The sequence below is a fragment of the Heterodontus francisci genome, chromosome 14 (assembly GCF_036365525.1).
Source record: "Heterodontus francisci isolate sHetFra1 chromosome 14, sHetFra1.hap1, whole genome shotgun sequence".
NCBI classification, from domain to species: domain Eukaryota; kingdom Metazoa; phylum Chordata; class Chondrichthyes; order Heterodontiformes; family Heterodontidae; genus Heterodontus; species Heterodontus francisci.
In genome coordinates, this window is record NC_090384.1 from 13,482,928 (window position 1) to 13,496,120 (window position 13,193).

Genomic DNA, 13,193 nt, shown 5'->3' on the forward strand with positions numbered 1-13,193 from the left:
TCTTTGGACCTGCACTGTTTCGAGCTTTTCACCATTTGGACGTAACTTGTTCTATCCTTTTCGGGTCCAAAGTGGATGACCTCATATTTGCTTATGTTGAAATCCATTTCCCACAGTTTTGCTCAGTCACTTAATCTCTCAATATCTTTTTGTAAGGGGAGGTTGGAAAAGGAACAAAAGGTGATAGAGTGGAAGATGGGTGACATTACATGACTAAAGAGTTGGCAGGGCAGAGCCAAAGGGAGATACTGTGGGACCACTTTAAGAGGCTGTAAATTAAGGTCACCAGAGGAAGTGATGTCCTGTCACACATGACCAGGGCTTGTGGGTGCAGCCCAACAGAGCGAGACATGTGTAGATGCACTCCTATAGTAGCTGTGTACATATCTGTTCTAGTTTAAGTTATAATAAAAACCCAGGTATTCCTTGGATATTACTTGTAGTCCTGTGAATCGTACAATTGTACATGCCAAAGGAATGAGTAATATTACAGGGGTGGTAATGGGTAATGGTGGTGGGAAGGACAGCATTACCCCTGAAATAATCAAGAGTGCCAAGCCTGCTATACTCTCAGCACTACATGAACTGCTATGCCTGTGCTGGGACGAGGGAGCAGTACCTCAGGACATGCGCGATGCCAATATCATCACCCTCTATAAAAACAAAGGTGACCGCAGTGACTGCAACAACTACCGTGGAATCTCCCTGCTCAGCATAGTGGGGAAAGTCTTTGCTCGAGTCGCTCTAAACAGGCTCCAGAAGCTGGCCAAAGCGCGTCTACCCTGAGGCACAGTGTGGCTTTCGTGCAGAGAGATCGACCATTGACATGCTGTTCTCCCTTCGTCAGATACAGGAGAAATGCCATGAACAACAGATGCCCCTCTACATTGCTTTCATTGATCTCACCAAAGCCTTTGACCTCGTCAGCAGACGTGGTCTCTTCAGACTACTAGAAAAGATTGGATGTCCACCAAAGCTACTAAGTATCATCACCTCATTCCATGACAATATGAAAGGCACAATTCAACATGGTGGCTCCTCATCAGAGCCCTTTCCTATCCTGAGTGGCGTGAAACAGGGCTGTGTTCTCGCACCCACACTTTTTGGGATTTTCTTCTCCCTGCTGCTTTCACATTCGTTCAAGTCCTCTGAAGAAGGAATTTTCCTCCACACAAGATCTGGGGGCAGGTTGTTCAACCTCGCCCGTCTAAGAGCGAAGTCCAAAGTATGGAAAGTCCTCATCAGGGAACTCCTCTTTGCTGACGATGCTGCTTTAACATCTCACACTGAAGAGTGTCTGCAGAGTCTCATCGACAGGTTTGCGGCTGCCTGCAATGAATTTGGCCTAACCATCAGCCTCAAGAAAACGAACATCATGGGGCAGGACGTCAGAAATGCTCCATCCATCAATATTGGCGACCACGCTCTGGAAGTGGTTCAAGAGTTCACCTACCTAGGCTCAACTATCACCAGTAACCTGTCTCTAGATGCAGAAATCAACAAGCGCATGGGAAAGGCTTCCACTGCTATGTCCAGACTGGCCAAGAGAGTGTGGGAAAATGGCGCACTGACACAGAACACAAAAGTCCGAGTGTATCTGGCCTGTGTCCTCAGTACCTTGCTCTATGGCAGCGAGGCCTGGACAACGTATGTCAGCCAAGAGCGACGTCTCAATTCATTCCATCTTCGCTGCCTCCGGAGAATACTTGGCATCAGGTGGCAGGACCGTATCTCCAACACAGAAGTCCTCGAGGCGGCCAACATCCCCAGCTTATACACACTACTGAGTCAGCGGCACTTGAGATGGCTTGGCCATGTGAGCCGCATGGAAGATGGCAGGATCCCCAAAGACACATTGTACAGTGAGCTCGCCACTGGTGTCAGACCCACCGGCCGTCCATGTCTCCGTTATAAAGACGTCTGCAAACGCGACATGAAGTCCTGTGACATTGATCACAAGTCGTGGGAGTCAGTTGCCAGCGTTCGCCAGAGCTAGCGGGCAGCCATAAAGACAGGGCTAAAATGTGGCGAGTTGAAGAGACTTAGTAGTTGGCAGGAAAAAAGACAGAGGCGCAAGGGGAGAGCCAACTGTGTAACAGCCCCGACAAACAAATTTCTCTGCAGCACCTGTGGAAGAGCCTGTCATTCTAGAATTGGCCTTTATAGCCACTCCAGGCGTTGCTTCACAAACCACTGACCACCTCCAGGCGCTTATCCATTTTCTCTCGAGATAAGGAGGCCAAAGAAGAAGAAGAATGGGACAAGTAAAGGGACAAAAGATTTGTGCAGAGGAGGTGTGAATGGCAGAATAATGAACAGCTGCAGTCCAAAAGCAAAACAAGAGAAAAACAAGATTCATTTCTGGGGATAGGCTATCAACAAATATTCGCTATAAGCCCACCGGCTCCCACAGCTATCAAGAGTACACCTGTGCACACCCAGCTTCCTGTATGGAGTCTATTCCATTCTTCCTGTTTCTCCGTCTCTCTCACATCTGTTCTAATGGAGTCACCTTCCACACCAGTGCTTCTGATATGTCTTCCTTTTTCCTCAGCTGAGGATCTCCCCCCCCCACCCCCCAGCTCACCGTAGTTGATCAGGCCATGGACTGTGTACAACCGATTTCCCACACTTCTACTCTCACCACATCCCCTCTCTCCCAGAACCACAATCCCCTTGCCCTCACCTTCCACCCACCCAGCCTCTGTATTCAACGGATCCTCTGCCATTTCTGCCACCTCCAGCATGACACCACCACCTCATGCATCTTCCCCTCCCCTCGCCTTTCAGCATTCCGAAGGGACCATTCCCTCTGGGACACACTGGTCCACAATCATCTCCGATATCCCCTTCCCTTCCTTGGCATCTTTCCATGCAAGCACAGGAGATGCAACATCTGCCCTTTTACCTCCTGCACAGGCAGAGTCAACATGGCTATATGAAAGGGAAATAGTATTTGATAATTTATGAGAGTTCTTTGAGGATGTAATGAGCAGGGTGGATAAAGGGGAACCAGTAGATGCAGTGTCTTTGGATTTCCAAAAGACATTTTAAGGTGCCACATAACGGTTACTGCACAAGATATGAACTCATGGTATTGGGGGTAATATATTAGCATGGATAGAGGATTGACTAACAGGAAACAGAGAATCAGGATAAATGGGTCATTTTCAGGTTGGCAAACTGTAACTAGTGGGATGTCACACGGATCAGTGCTGGGGTCTCAACTATTTACAATCTATATTAATGATTTGGATGAAGGATCTGAGTGAATTGTAGCCAAATTTGCAGATGAAACAAAGATAGGTGGGAAAATAAGTTGCGAGGAGGATAGAGTCTGCAAAGGGATATAGGTAGGTTAAGTGAGTGGGCAAAAATCTGGCAGATGGAGTATAATGTGGGAAAATGTGAGGTTGTCCACTTTGGCAGGAAAGCAGACTATTATTTAAATGAAGAGAGACTGCAGAATGCTTTGGTATAGAGGGATCTGGGTGCCCTCGTACATTAATTACAAAAAGTCAGAATGCAGGTACAGCAAGTTATTAGGAAGGCAAATGGAATGTTGGCCTTTACTGCCAGGAGATGGAGTATAAAAGTAGGGAAGTCTTGCTATAACTGTACAGGGCATTGGTGAGACTGGACCTAGTGTACTGCTTAGGGTTTTAGTCTCCTTATTTAAGGAGGGATATACTTGCATTGGAAGCAGTCCAGAGAAGGTTCACTAGGTTGATTCCTGGGATGAAGGGGGCTGTCTTGTGAGGAAAGGTTGAGCAGGTTGAGCCTATACTCATTGGAGTTTAGAAGAATGAGAAGTGATCTTACTGAAATGTATAAGATTCTGAGGGGAGCTTGACAGGGTAGATGCTGACAGAGAAATAGAGAAGGTCCAAGGAGGATAGAGATGATATATGCAGGGCTGGCAGCCTTTTAAATATGGTGCCAGCACCCATCCGACATCAGGCAATGCCACAAACGGCATCTTCACAGCTGCCCCCACCATGTGATTGGGGGGGGGGGGGGGGGGGGGGGGGAATGGCCGTCTCCATTATGCTAAATGGCTGACGTCCGAGGCAGGACCGCCACCATTTTGTGCACCTGCGGCTGCCCTCAGCGGTGATATAAGATTCAGCCCACTAGTTGTCTCGATACCTGTCCCATTACCTCTCCCTTTGGCTCTGATCCACCAATTCTTTTGCCATTTATTGTTTTCCATCTTCCACCTATCACAGACCTTCCCTTTTGTTCTTTTTCCACCCTCCCCCATCTGACCTATGACATCTCTCACTTTTTCCAGTTCTGATGAAAGGTCACTGACCTGACACGCTAACTTTGTTTCCCTCTCCACAGATTCTGCCAGACCTGCTGAGTATTTCCAGCATTTGCTGTTTTTATTTCCAGCATCTGCAGTATTTCGCTTTTCTCTTTGTAATTTTACAGGGCTGGATTTTCTCATCGGGTGCGGGAAACACAAGTCAGGGTGGTTAACGGGTCCTGAACCTGCTCCCAGGAGGGAAAGAGTCGCTTTCTGGGATTTTGATCGGGTAGACATCTTAATTGGCTTGGTTCCCTGTCCAAATAAGGTCAGTGGGCGTGCTCCGGAAGCTGGAGGGCCAATCAGAGGCCTTCTAGCTTGAGAGGCACAGCAGGCTGCAGTAGAGGGTAAGTAACTGAAAGGGAGCTTCAACATGGAGGTGCCTTCTCACCAACTTGTTTAAAAGTTTAAGTAAAATCAGAACAAGTGGCCGGGCCACCACTGTGTGTGTGTGTGTGTGTGGGGAGTGGGATTGGGGGGAGGGGGGGAATGCCTCTACAGGGCAGCCTTTGGACGCAAATCCACCCTGGCAGAGAGGGCCTGTAGGCCTGCCTCGAACGCTGGACCCCTGGCCTACCGTTGGGTATCCACCTCCAGGTAGTTAAGCTGCTCCCCACTATTACTTCAGGGAACTGCAGGCTGATTGTAAAATCCCAGCTGGTTTCCTTTAAGTGGACTTAACAATGCTTTTAACGAGTCTAATTGGCTGCCTGCCTTGTGGGGGGTGTGTAGCCCTACAGGCCCCAAACCTGCTTTGGCAAAAATGGCCGCCGTTAGGAACGGGGTAAGGTAACTGGCACAGCGGTATTTTAGGGCCCCATCTGCCTCCATTTCTGACCTCGGAAGGGCCCAAATATTCAGCCCATGGAGTCGAGTATGGCTCAGTTGATTGCACTCTCTTCTCTGAATCCGAAGGCTCTGGATTCAAGTCCCACTCCAGGACTTGAGCGCAAAAATCAAGGCTGACACTCCAGTGCAGTACTGAGGGAGTGTTGCACTGTTGGAGGTGCCGTCTTTCAGATGAGATGTTAAACTGAGGGCCCATCTGTCCTCTCAGGTGGATGTAAAAGATTCCATGGCACTATTTCGAAGAAGGGCAGGGATGTTATTCTCAGTGTCCTGGCCAATATTTCTCCCTCAATCAACATCACACAACCAGATTATCTGGTTATTATCACATTGTCGTTTGTGGGAGCTTGCTGTGCACAAATTGGTTGCTGTGTTTCCTAAATTACAACAGTGGCTACCTTTCAAAAGTATCTCATTGGCTGTAAAGTGCTTTGGGACGTTCTGTGCTTGTGTAAAGCGTGACATAAATGTAAGTTGTTTCTTTCTATGCTTCCATCTGCACTGCTTACAATGCTGCCTATCTCTGTGTCATTGGACATGTGGCTTTCTATCCCATCATCTATGTTCATGAATATGATAAATAGTTGAGGCCCCAACACAGATTCTAGCAGGACACCACTAGTCACAAGAAATGCTGGAACCACTCAGCAGGTCTGGCAGCATCTGTGCTGCCAGACCTGCTGAGTGGTTCCAGCATTTCTTGTTTTTATTTCAGATTTCCAGCATCCGCAGTATTTTGCTTTTATTATACCACTAGTCACATCCTGCCAATGAGAGTAACTGCCCATTATCACTACTCTCTGTGTCCTGCCTCTCAGCCAATTGCCGAACCAGGTCAATAATTTGCTTTCAACTTTCGCCAACGGTCTCTTATGAGGGATTTTATCAAATGCCTTCTGGAAATCGATATAAATAACATCCATAGACATTTCTCTGTCCACTACTTTAGTCACCTCTTCAAAAACATTCAATCAGATTGGTCAGGCCTGACCCCTTTATAAATCCATGCTGGTTCTCTCTGGTCAGCTGAAAATTTTCTAGGTGTCAGTCACTCCATCCTTAATTATAGACTCTAGTAATTTCCTGACAACATATGTCAGGTAAACTGGTCTATAATTCCCTGGTTTCCCCCTCTCTCCTTTCTTAAATAGCAGAGCAGCATGCACAATTTTCCAATCTAAAGGAACGGTTCCTGAATAGGGAGAACTTTGGAAGATTATAGTTAGGGTATCTGTAATGTTCTCAACTACTTCCTTTAAAACCCTGGAATGGAAACCGTCTGGTCCTGGGGTTTTGTCACTCTCCAGTGCCATTATTTTCTTTATTACTGTTATTTTGCTTTTATTAATTTTGGTCAGTCCTGACTCTGATTCAATATTAGTTTCCTTGGTATTTCCCTCTCCTGATCCTCTACTGTAAATACACGTTTCCTTATTTTCATTGACATTATCAGTTTTTAAGGGGTCCACATTGCTCCTGACCACACTGTTTCTCTGAATACATTTGTAAAAATGTGTGTTGAATTTGATATCTCTTCCAAGTTTCTTTTCACACTCTCTTTTTTGTAGCTCTTACTATCTGTTTTATTACTCTTTGCTGTTCTTTGTATCTCTCCAACTTGCCAAAATCTGTGCTAATTTTTGCATTTTTTCATTTTACGCCGTTTCTTCCCTCTTTAGGGGTGGAGGGAAGGAATGGGGGGGAGGAGGAGGGAAGGAATGGGAGGGGATGGAGGGAAGGTAGGTAAGAGGGAAGGGGAGAGAGGGAAGGGGTGAGGGTATGAGGAAAGGGGTGAGGGGAGATAGGGAAGGGGAGAGTGGCAGTGAAGGAAGAGAAGAGTGGGAGTGAGGGGTTGGAGGGAAGGTGAGAGGGAGGGCGGGATGAGGGAAGGGTGGGGCTAAAGGGATGGGAGGAGGGAGGAAAGGGGATGGGAGGTAGTAAAAGTGAAGGGGATAAGAAAATGGTGTATGGGATGGGGGAAGTGGGTAGGGAGAGGCAAGGGTTTGGTGGAACATGGGAATGGGATGGGGAAAAAGAGGGATGAAGAGAAGAAAGAGAAGCATCAGGGAGAGGATGGGGAAGTGGAGGCGGAGGGAAGGAGTGGAGGCGGTAAGTGGATCGAGAAGGTGGAAGGGGATGGATCCCATTGTTGGGTGGATTATTCCAGTGTTGGGTGGAATATTCCAGTGATGGGTGGATGATCCCATTGTTGGGCCGATTATCCCAGTGTTGGGTGGAATATTCCAGTGTTGGGCCGATTATCCCAGTGATGGGTGGATGATCTCAGTGATGGGTGGATTATTCCAGTGATGGGTGGATTATCCCAGTGATGGGTGGATTATCCCAGTGATGGGTGGATGATCTCAGTGATGGGTGGATTATCCCAGTGATGGGTGGATTATCCCAGTGATGGGTGGATTATCCCAGTGATGGGTGGATTATCCCAGTGATGGGTGGATGATCTCAGTGATGGGTGGATTATCCCAGTGATGGGTGGATTATCCCAGTGATGGGTGGATGATCTCAGTGATGGGTGGATTATCCCAGTGATGGGTGGATTATCCCAGTGATGGGTGGATTATCCCAGTGATGGGTGGATTATCCCAGTGATGGGTGGATGATCTCAGTGATGGGTGGATTATCCCAGTGATGGGTGGATTATCCCAGTGATGGGTGGATGATCTCAGTGATGGGTGGATTATCCCAGTGATGGGTGGATTATCCCAGTGATGGGTGGATTATTCCAGTGATGGGTGGATTATCCCAGTGATGGGTGGATTATCCCAGTGATGGGTGGATTATCCCAGTGATGGGTGGATGATCTCAGTGATGGGTGGATTATCCCAGTGATGGGTGGATTATCCCAGTGATGGGTGGATGATCTCAGTGATGGGTGGATTATCCCAGTGATGGGTGGATTATCCCAGTGATGGGTGGATTATTCCAGTGATGGGTGGATTATCCCAGTGATGGGTGGATTATCCCAGTGATGGGTGGATTATTCCAGTGATGGGTGGATTATCCCAGTGATGGGTGGATTAATCCAGTGTTGGGTGGAATATTCCAGTGATGGGTGGATTATCCCAGTGATGGGTGGATGATCTCAGTGATGGGTGGATGATCTCAGTGATGGGTGGATGATCTCAGTGATGGGTGGATTATCCCAGTGATGGGTGGATTATCCCAGTGATGGGTGGATTATCCCAGTGATGGGTGGATGATCTCAGTGATGGGTGGATGATCTCAGTGATGGGTGGATTATCCCAGTGATGGGTGGATGATCTCAGTGATGGGTGGATTATCCCAGTGATGGGTGGATTATTCCAGTGATGGGTGGATGATCTCAGTGATGGGTGGATTATCCCAGTGATGGGTGGATGATCTCAGTGATGGGTGGATTATCCCAGTGATGGGTGGATTATCCCAGTGATGGGTGGATTATTCCAGTGATGGGTGGATGATCTCAGTGATGGGTGGATTATCCCAGTGATGGGTGGATTATCCCAGTGATGGGTGGATTATCCCAGTGATGGGTGGATGATCTCAGTGATGGGTGGATTATCTCAGTGATGGGTGGATGATCTCAGTGCTGGGTGGATTATTCCAGTGATGGGTGGATTATCCCAGTGATGGGTGGATTATCCCAGTGATGGGTGGATTATCCCAGTGATGGGTGGATGATCTCAGTGATGGGTGGATGATCTCAGTGATGGGTGGATTATTCCAGTGATGGGTGGATTATTCCAGTGATGGGTGGATGATCTCAGTGATGGGTGGATTATCCCAGTGATGGGTGGATTATTCCAGTGATGGGTGGATGATCTCAGTGGTGGGTGGATTATCCCAGTGATGGGTGGATTATCCCAGTGATGGGTGGATTATTCCAGTGATGGGTGGATTATCCCAGTGATGGGTGGATTAACCCAGTGATGGGTGGATTATCCCAGTGATGGGTGGATTAACCCAGTGATGGGTGGATTATCCCAGTGATGGGTGGATTAACCCAGTGATGGGTGGATTATCCCAGTGATGGGTGGTTTATCTCAGTGTTGGGTGGAATATCACAGTGTTGGGTGGAATATCACAGTGTTGGGTGGATTATTCCAGTATTTTCTGGATTATTCCAGTGTTGGGTGGATGATCCCATTGTTGGGTGGATGATTCCAGTGTTGGGCGGAATATCAGTGTTGGGTAGATTCTTTCCAATCTTACCTCTTCCTCAGAAGTGCACTGAAGTCCAACTCGCCAGCTTCCTCGCCTCCATCTGTGCTACTGCAGAGAGATGAAGCAGTTAGAGAGCAGGATACCTGCTGTTTGGGAAGCAGCTCCTCCAGTCCACTGGATGACAGCCATCTCAGTGAATTTGGACGATGTTAGAGCTGCCTCACACATACTGTGTAAGTAATCATCAGTAATACTTTCAGATAAAGAGAATTTGTAGTTGATTTAATATTTTGGATCCTTCATTGAAACCTCTCATACCCTGAATGGATTAACCTGCTGTTTTAAAGAGTGATTCTGTTGGGGTAGTCAGTACCTGCTACAGAGACTGAAATACGCACACAGGCACAGACACACAGAGAGTAAAGCTTCCTCTACACTGTCCCATCAAACACTCCCAAGGCAGGTACAGCACAGGGAAAAAAACTGGGTCGGCTGCTACCTGATTGAGGACGGCTGTGTGCAGCAAGAAGTCTCAGCTGACAGTGCTGGTGGCCCTTGGAGGTTGTGTAGCTGGGGAGAGGAGTTACAACTGAGGAGAGAGAGAGCTACAGCATTTGTAACAACCTTTACAGAGAAGAAAGAGACGTTTGGATACAAAGATCTGTTTGAAGGTGGGTATTAAAACAACCAGAAGTTTTCTGTTGGGGGAGGATGAAGAGGCCAGGACAATGAGGGGTGGGGTTGCTAATTCTGTAGTGAGCTGTGCACTTTCATTAAGCACACAGGGTAGCTCCCTCCCAATTGCCCAGCCTGGGTCAGCTGAAGTTGCCTGTCTAAAGAGACAGAAGGAGACAGAGCTGAAGATGCCTCCCCCAATCAGAAGACTGCAAGACCAGGAGTGCTGGCAAAAGACTCGTTAAACTCTTCTCTATATACCACCTCAGTGAAGCAAGTCATCGCTCTCAGCCTGACTGTCTTTCCCTTTCTCTGTTTACCCTCAGCCTCTCCTTGAATCTATTTTTTCTTGCAAACCCTTTACTCTTTTTTGAAATTTGTGGGCCTACAATGGGGGTGGGGTTTAGCTCTTGTACCCATGGTGAGTCCATTTGTGCTGGTGGCGGAGCCTTCTAACAACTATGCAGCTGCAGCTTCTGTGGCTGCCCGTGTGGCCCGGTCACCATTTAAACTACTCACTTCCAGCCATGGGGTAAAGAACCGTGCTCACCACAATATGTCTATTGAGGCTTGTGTAAAGGCAATGGCTGAGTTTGTCAGCCCCTCGGCCATTGTCACAGCCCCAAAGACCTATGGAAAGGCATCCTTTTTCCTGGAGACCAAGTGGGTGATGGCCTTGGCCCTGACCAAGGGGCTCACTGCAGATGGGACGTTCCTGCCTGTAGATCCCCCTGGAGATCACTGTGCAGCGAATAATGTTCCGGCCTTGATTCCCAATGAGCTGCTCCTCCCTCACCTGGGGGAGATGAGTTCGGGGATTTCCTCAGCACAGCTTGGTCTTCGGGAAAGCAGCCTCCAGCAGGTCTACTCCTTCCGCCACCAGCTCTTTCTGCTGGCGTGCAAGGAGGTCACGAAGGGCTGTTTCAGTGTTGAGTTCGAGGGGGCAGTCTACCATGTTTTCTGGATCTTGGACAGGGCACATTGCCAGACCTGCAAGGAGGTAGGCCAAGTCTGTAAGAACTTCCCTAACCTCCTGGCTGCCAACTCCACCTCAGCGGCCCAGGGTGGCGCTGCCACACCTCCTCCTACACCTGTAACAGCTATCACACAGGCGATTCTGGAGGCTATGCTTTTCATGGTAGGGGTGCCGTCCAAGTGGAAGGAAGGCGTGACGTAAAATAAAGGCATGTCCCCTGGACACGGAGGAACAACCTTGGCCTGAGCTCACCCCAGAGCCTGATCCAGAGGAGCCTTTCTACCCCGTGGCTGAGCTTGGGCTGTGAGACAACAGGGCTGAAGGAGGGTGCGAGGTTGAGACGGAGACCGTTAACAGCAATGGAGATCTCTAAGCCTCAGCACATGGCATAAGAGGAGTAGGTACCCCTCCTCTGAAGAGGGCCTTGAATTATAGGGTCCGTCTCCTGGCACGGGTCCTTGGGTTCCCCACACCACCAGCAACATCAGGACCTTGAGCCCTGGGCAGTAGCTCTCTATCCCTCATGACGGAGGGGGAAGTGAAGCCCCTGTAAATTTGGTAACTCCTGAGGAGTGGTTATGGGGCTCGCCTGTGGTGGGGGAGCCTGTGGACCCACCAGGAGAAAACACTCCATCTGCCACTGGGTCAGGTGCCCTGGGTGGAGGGGAAGGTGAAGCCCCCAAAGGTCGTCCCTCCCAGCTAAAGTCCGATCCTGCCCGAGATGTATTCAACCCAGTTGCTAATGAAAATAATGCCCTGCCTGCTAGGCCTGTGGGCACTGGCGAGGAAGGAGATGGCCCCTTCTCTCCGCCTCTGGTCCCATCACTGGCAGGATTTCTGGAGTCGGGAACAACCATCTCCCCTGGGCTACTCGCTGGCCTGGGAAAGGATGTTGAGGGAGGTCCTGAACTGCTGGTGCCAATGGGAACCCAGAGAGGACCCCTCCGCCATTGATCCTGAGGGTGAGATCGTGGCAGAGGTGAGGCCAGCTAGCACGGCCAGGTTGTCCACCCCACAGTGTGTGGCTTTTGTATCAGTCGCAGGCGGTGACGACCTGGAGGAGGATGGGGTCTCGGTGTGAAACCATCGCCAGTGAGGCGGTGGACTCCCTTGTGCCTCCTCCGGTGACTCCCCTCATGCCCACTGCAGAACACTTTGCTGCCTGCAGGGGTTGCCACAATAAAGTTCAGCTGGCCCTCAACCAGTGGTCAGACCTGGTGCTAATCATCAGGTCCGTCAGGACCGCCCTCATGAAGTGGGGGGGAAGGGCGCGGATGTGAAAAAGGTTGTGAGGCACCTGTTCATTGTGTTTCTCAATGGGTTGCTGGGGGAGTGGAAGGCGAGGTGCACTTCCACTCCCTCCTCACAGTGAGATGTTGGTGACGGGATCTAAGTACTTTTGACATGAAGATAACCAGAGGCAGCCTCAACATCAACGGCAGCAGGAAGTCTCACCGCAGGTTTCACAATCTCTCAGTCCTCGGGGAAGGGAGATACGCGGTGAGCTTTCTGCAGGAAACCCACACTGTTCCGGGAGATGAAGCCACCTGGCTCCTGGAGTGGCAGGGTGGGGTCTACATGAGTCACTTCACCCCTATTTCTAGTGGGGTGGCTATCTTGCTGTCCCCGACTTTTCAGCCAGAGATGGGGGTCAAGGAGCTTGTGCCAGGCCGCTTGCTCCACCTCGCCATTTGCCTGGGTAGCATGCTGCTCCACTTTGTGAACGTGTAAGTGCCCAGGCCCGGCGCGTTGCAAGCCCGCTTCCTTAATGAAGTGTCCACTCTCTTGAGCTCTATTGATGGCGGCGAGTGCATCATCCTCGGGGTGGGGGGGGGGGTGGAATTTTAACTGTACCCTCGAGGCGAGGAATTGCTCCGGTCCCCAGCGTGGCCAAGCGTCGGTGGAGAAGTTGAGGGAACTGATCAGCTCCCTCAACCTGGTGGACACCTGGCGGAATCTCCATTCCCGACTCCAGTGCCTTCACATGGAGATCTGGAGGAGGAGGGTCCCGAATCGATCAGCTTTACATTTCGCAGGTGTACGTCTCCCGCGTCTCGGCTGCCTCCGTGCGGCTGGTGCCGTGTTCGGTGCCACCTGGTGTGGGCGGAGTTCATTCCGCTCCGCACATGGGCGGGGTCCACCTACTAGCAGTTTAACACCCGAATGCAGGAGGATGAGCGATTCCAGGACTCGTTCCGTCGATTCTGGGCTGACTGG

The 13,193-nt window shown here is 49.7% G+C and overlaps 1 protein-coding gene across 1 annotated transcript in view; it reads right to left on the reverse strand.

The window, feature by feature from the left end:
* Positions 1–13,193, reverse strand: part of LOC137377244 (myosin-binding protein C, cardiac-type-like) — a 182,559-nt gene that overhangs the window by 116,708 nt on the left and 52,658 nt on the right. Inside the window, exons 13-14 of the mRNA XM_068046785.1 lie at positions 9,374–9,433; positions 651–653 (exon numbers count right to left, since the gene is read on the reverse strand). Coding sequence (XP_067902886.1) covers positions 651–653; positions 9,374–9,433 — 63 coding nt within the window. The remainder of the gene's footprint in view (positions 1–650; positions 654–9,373; positions 9,434–13,193) is intronic.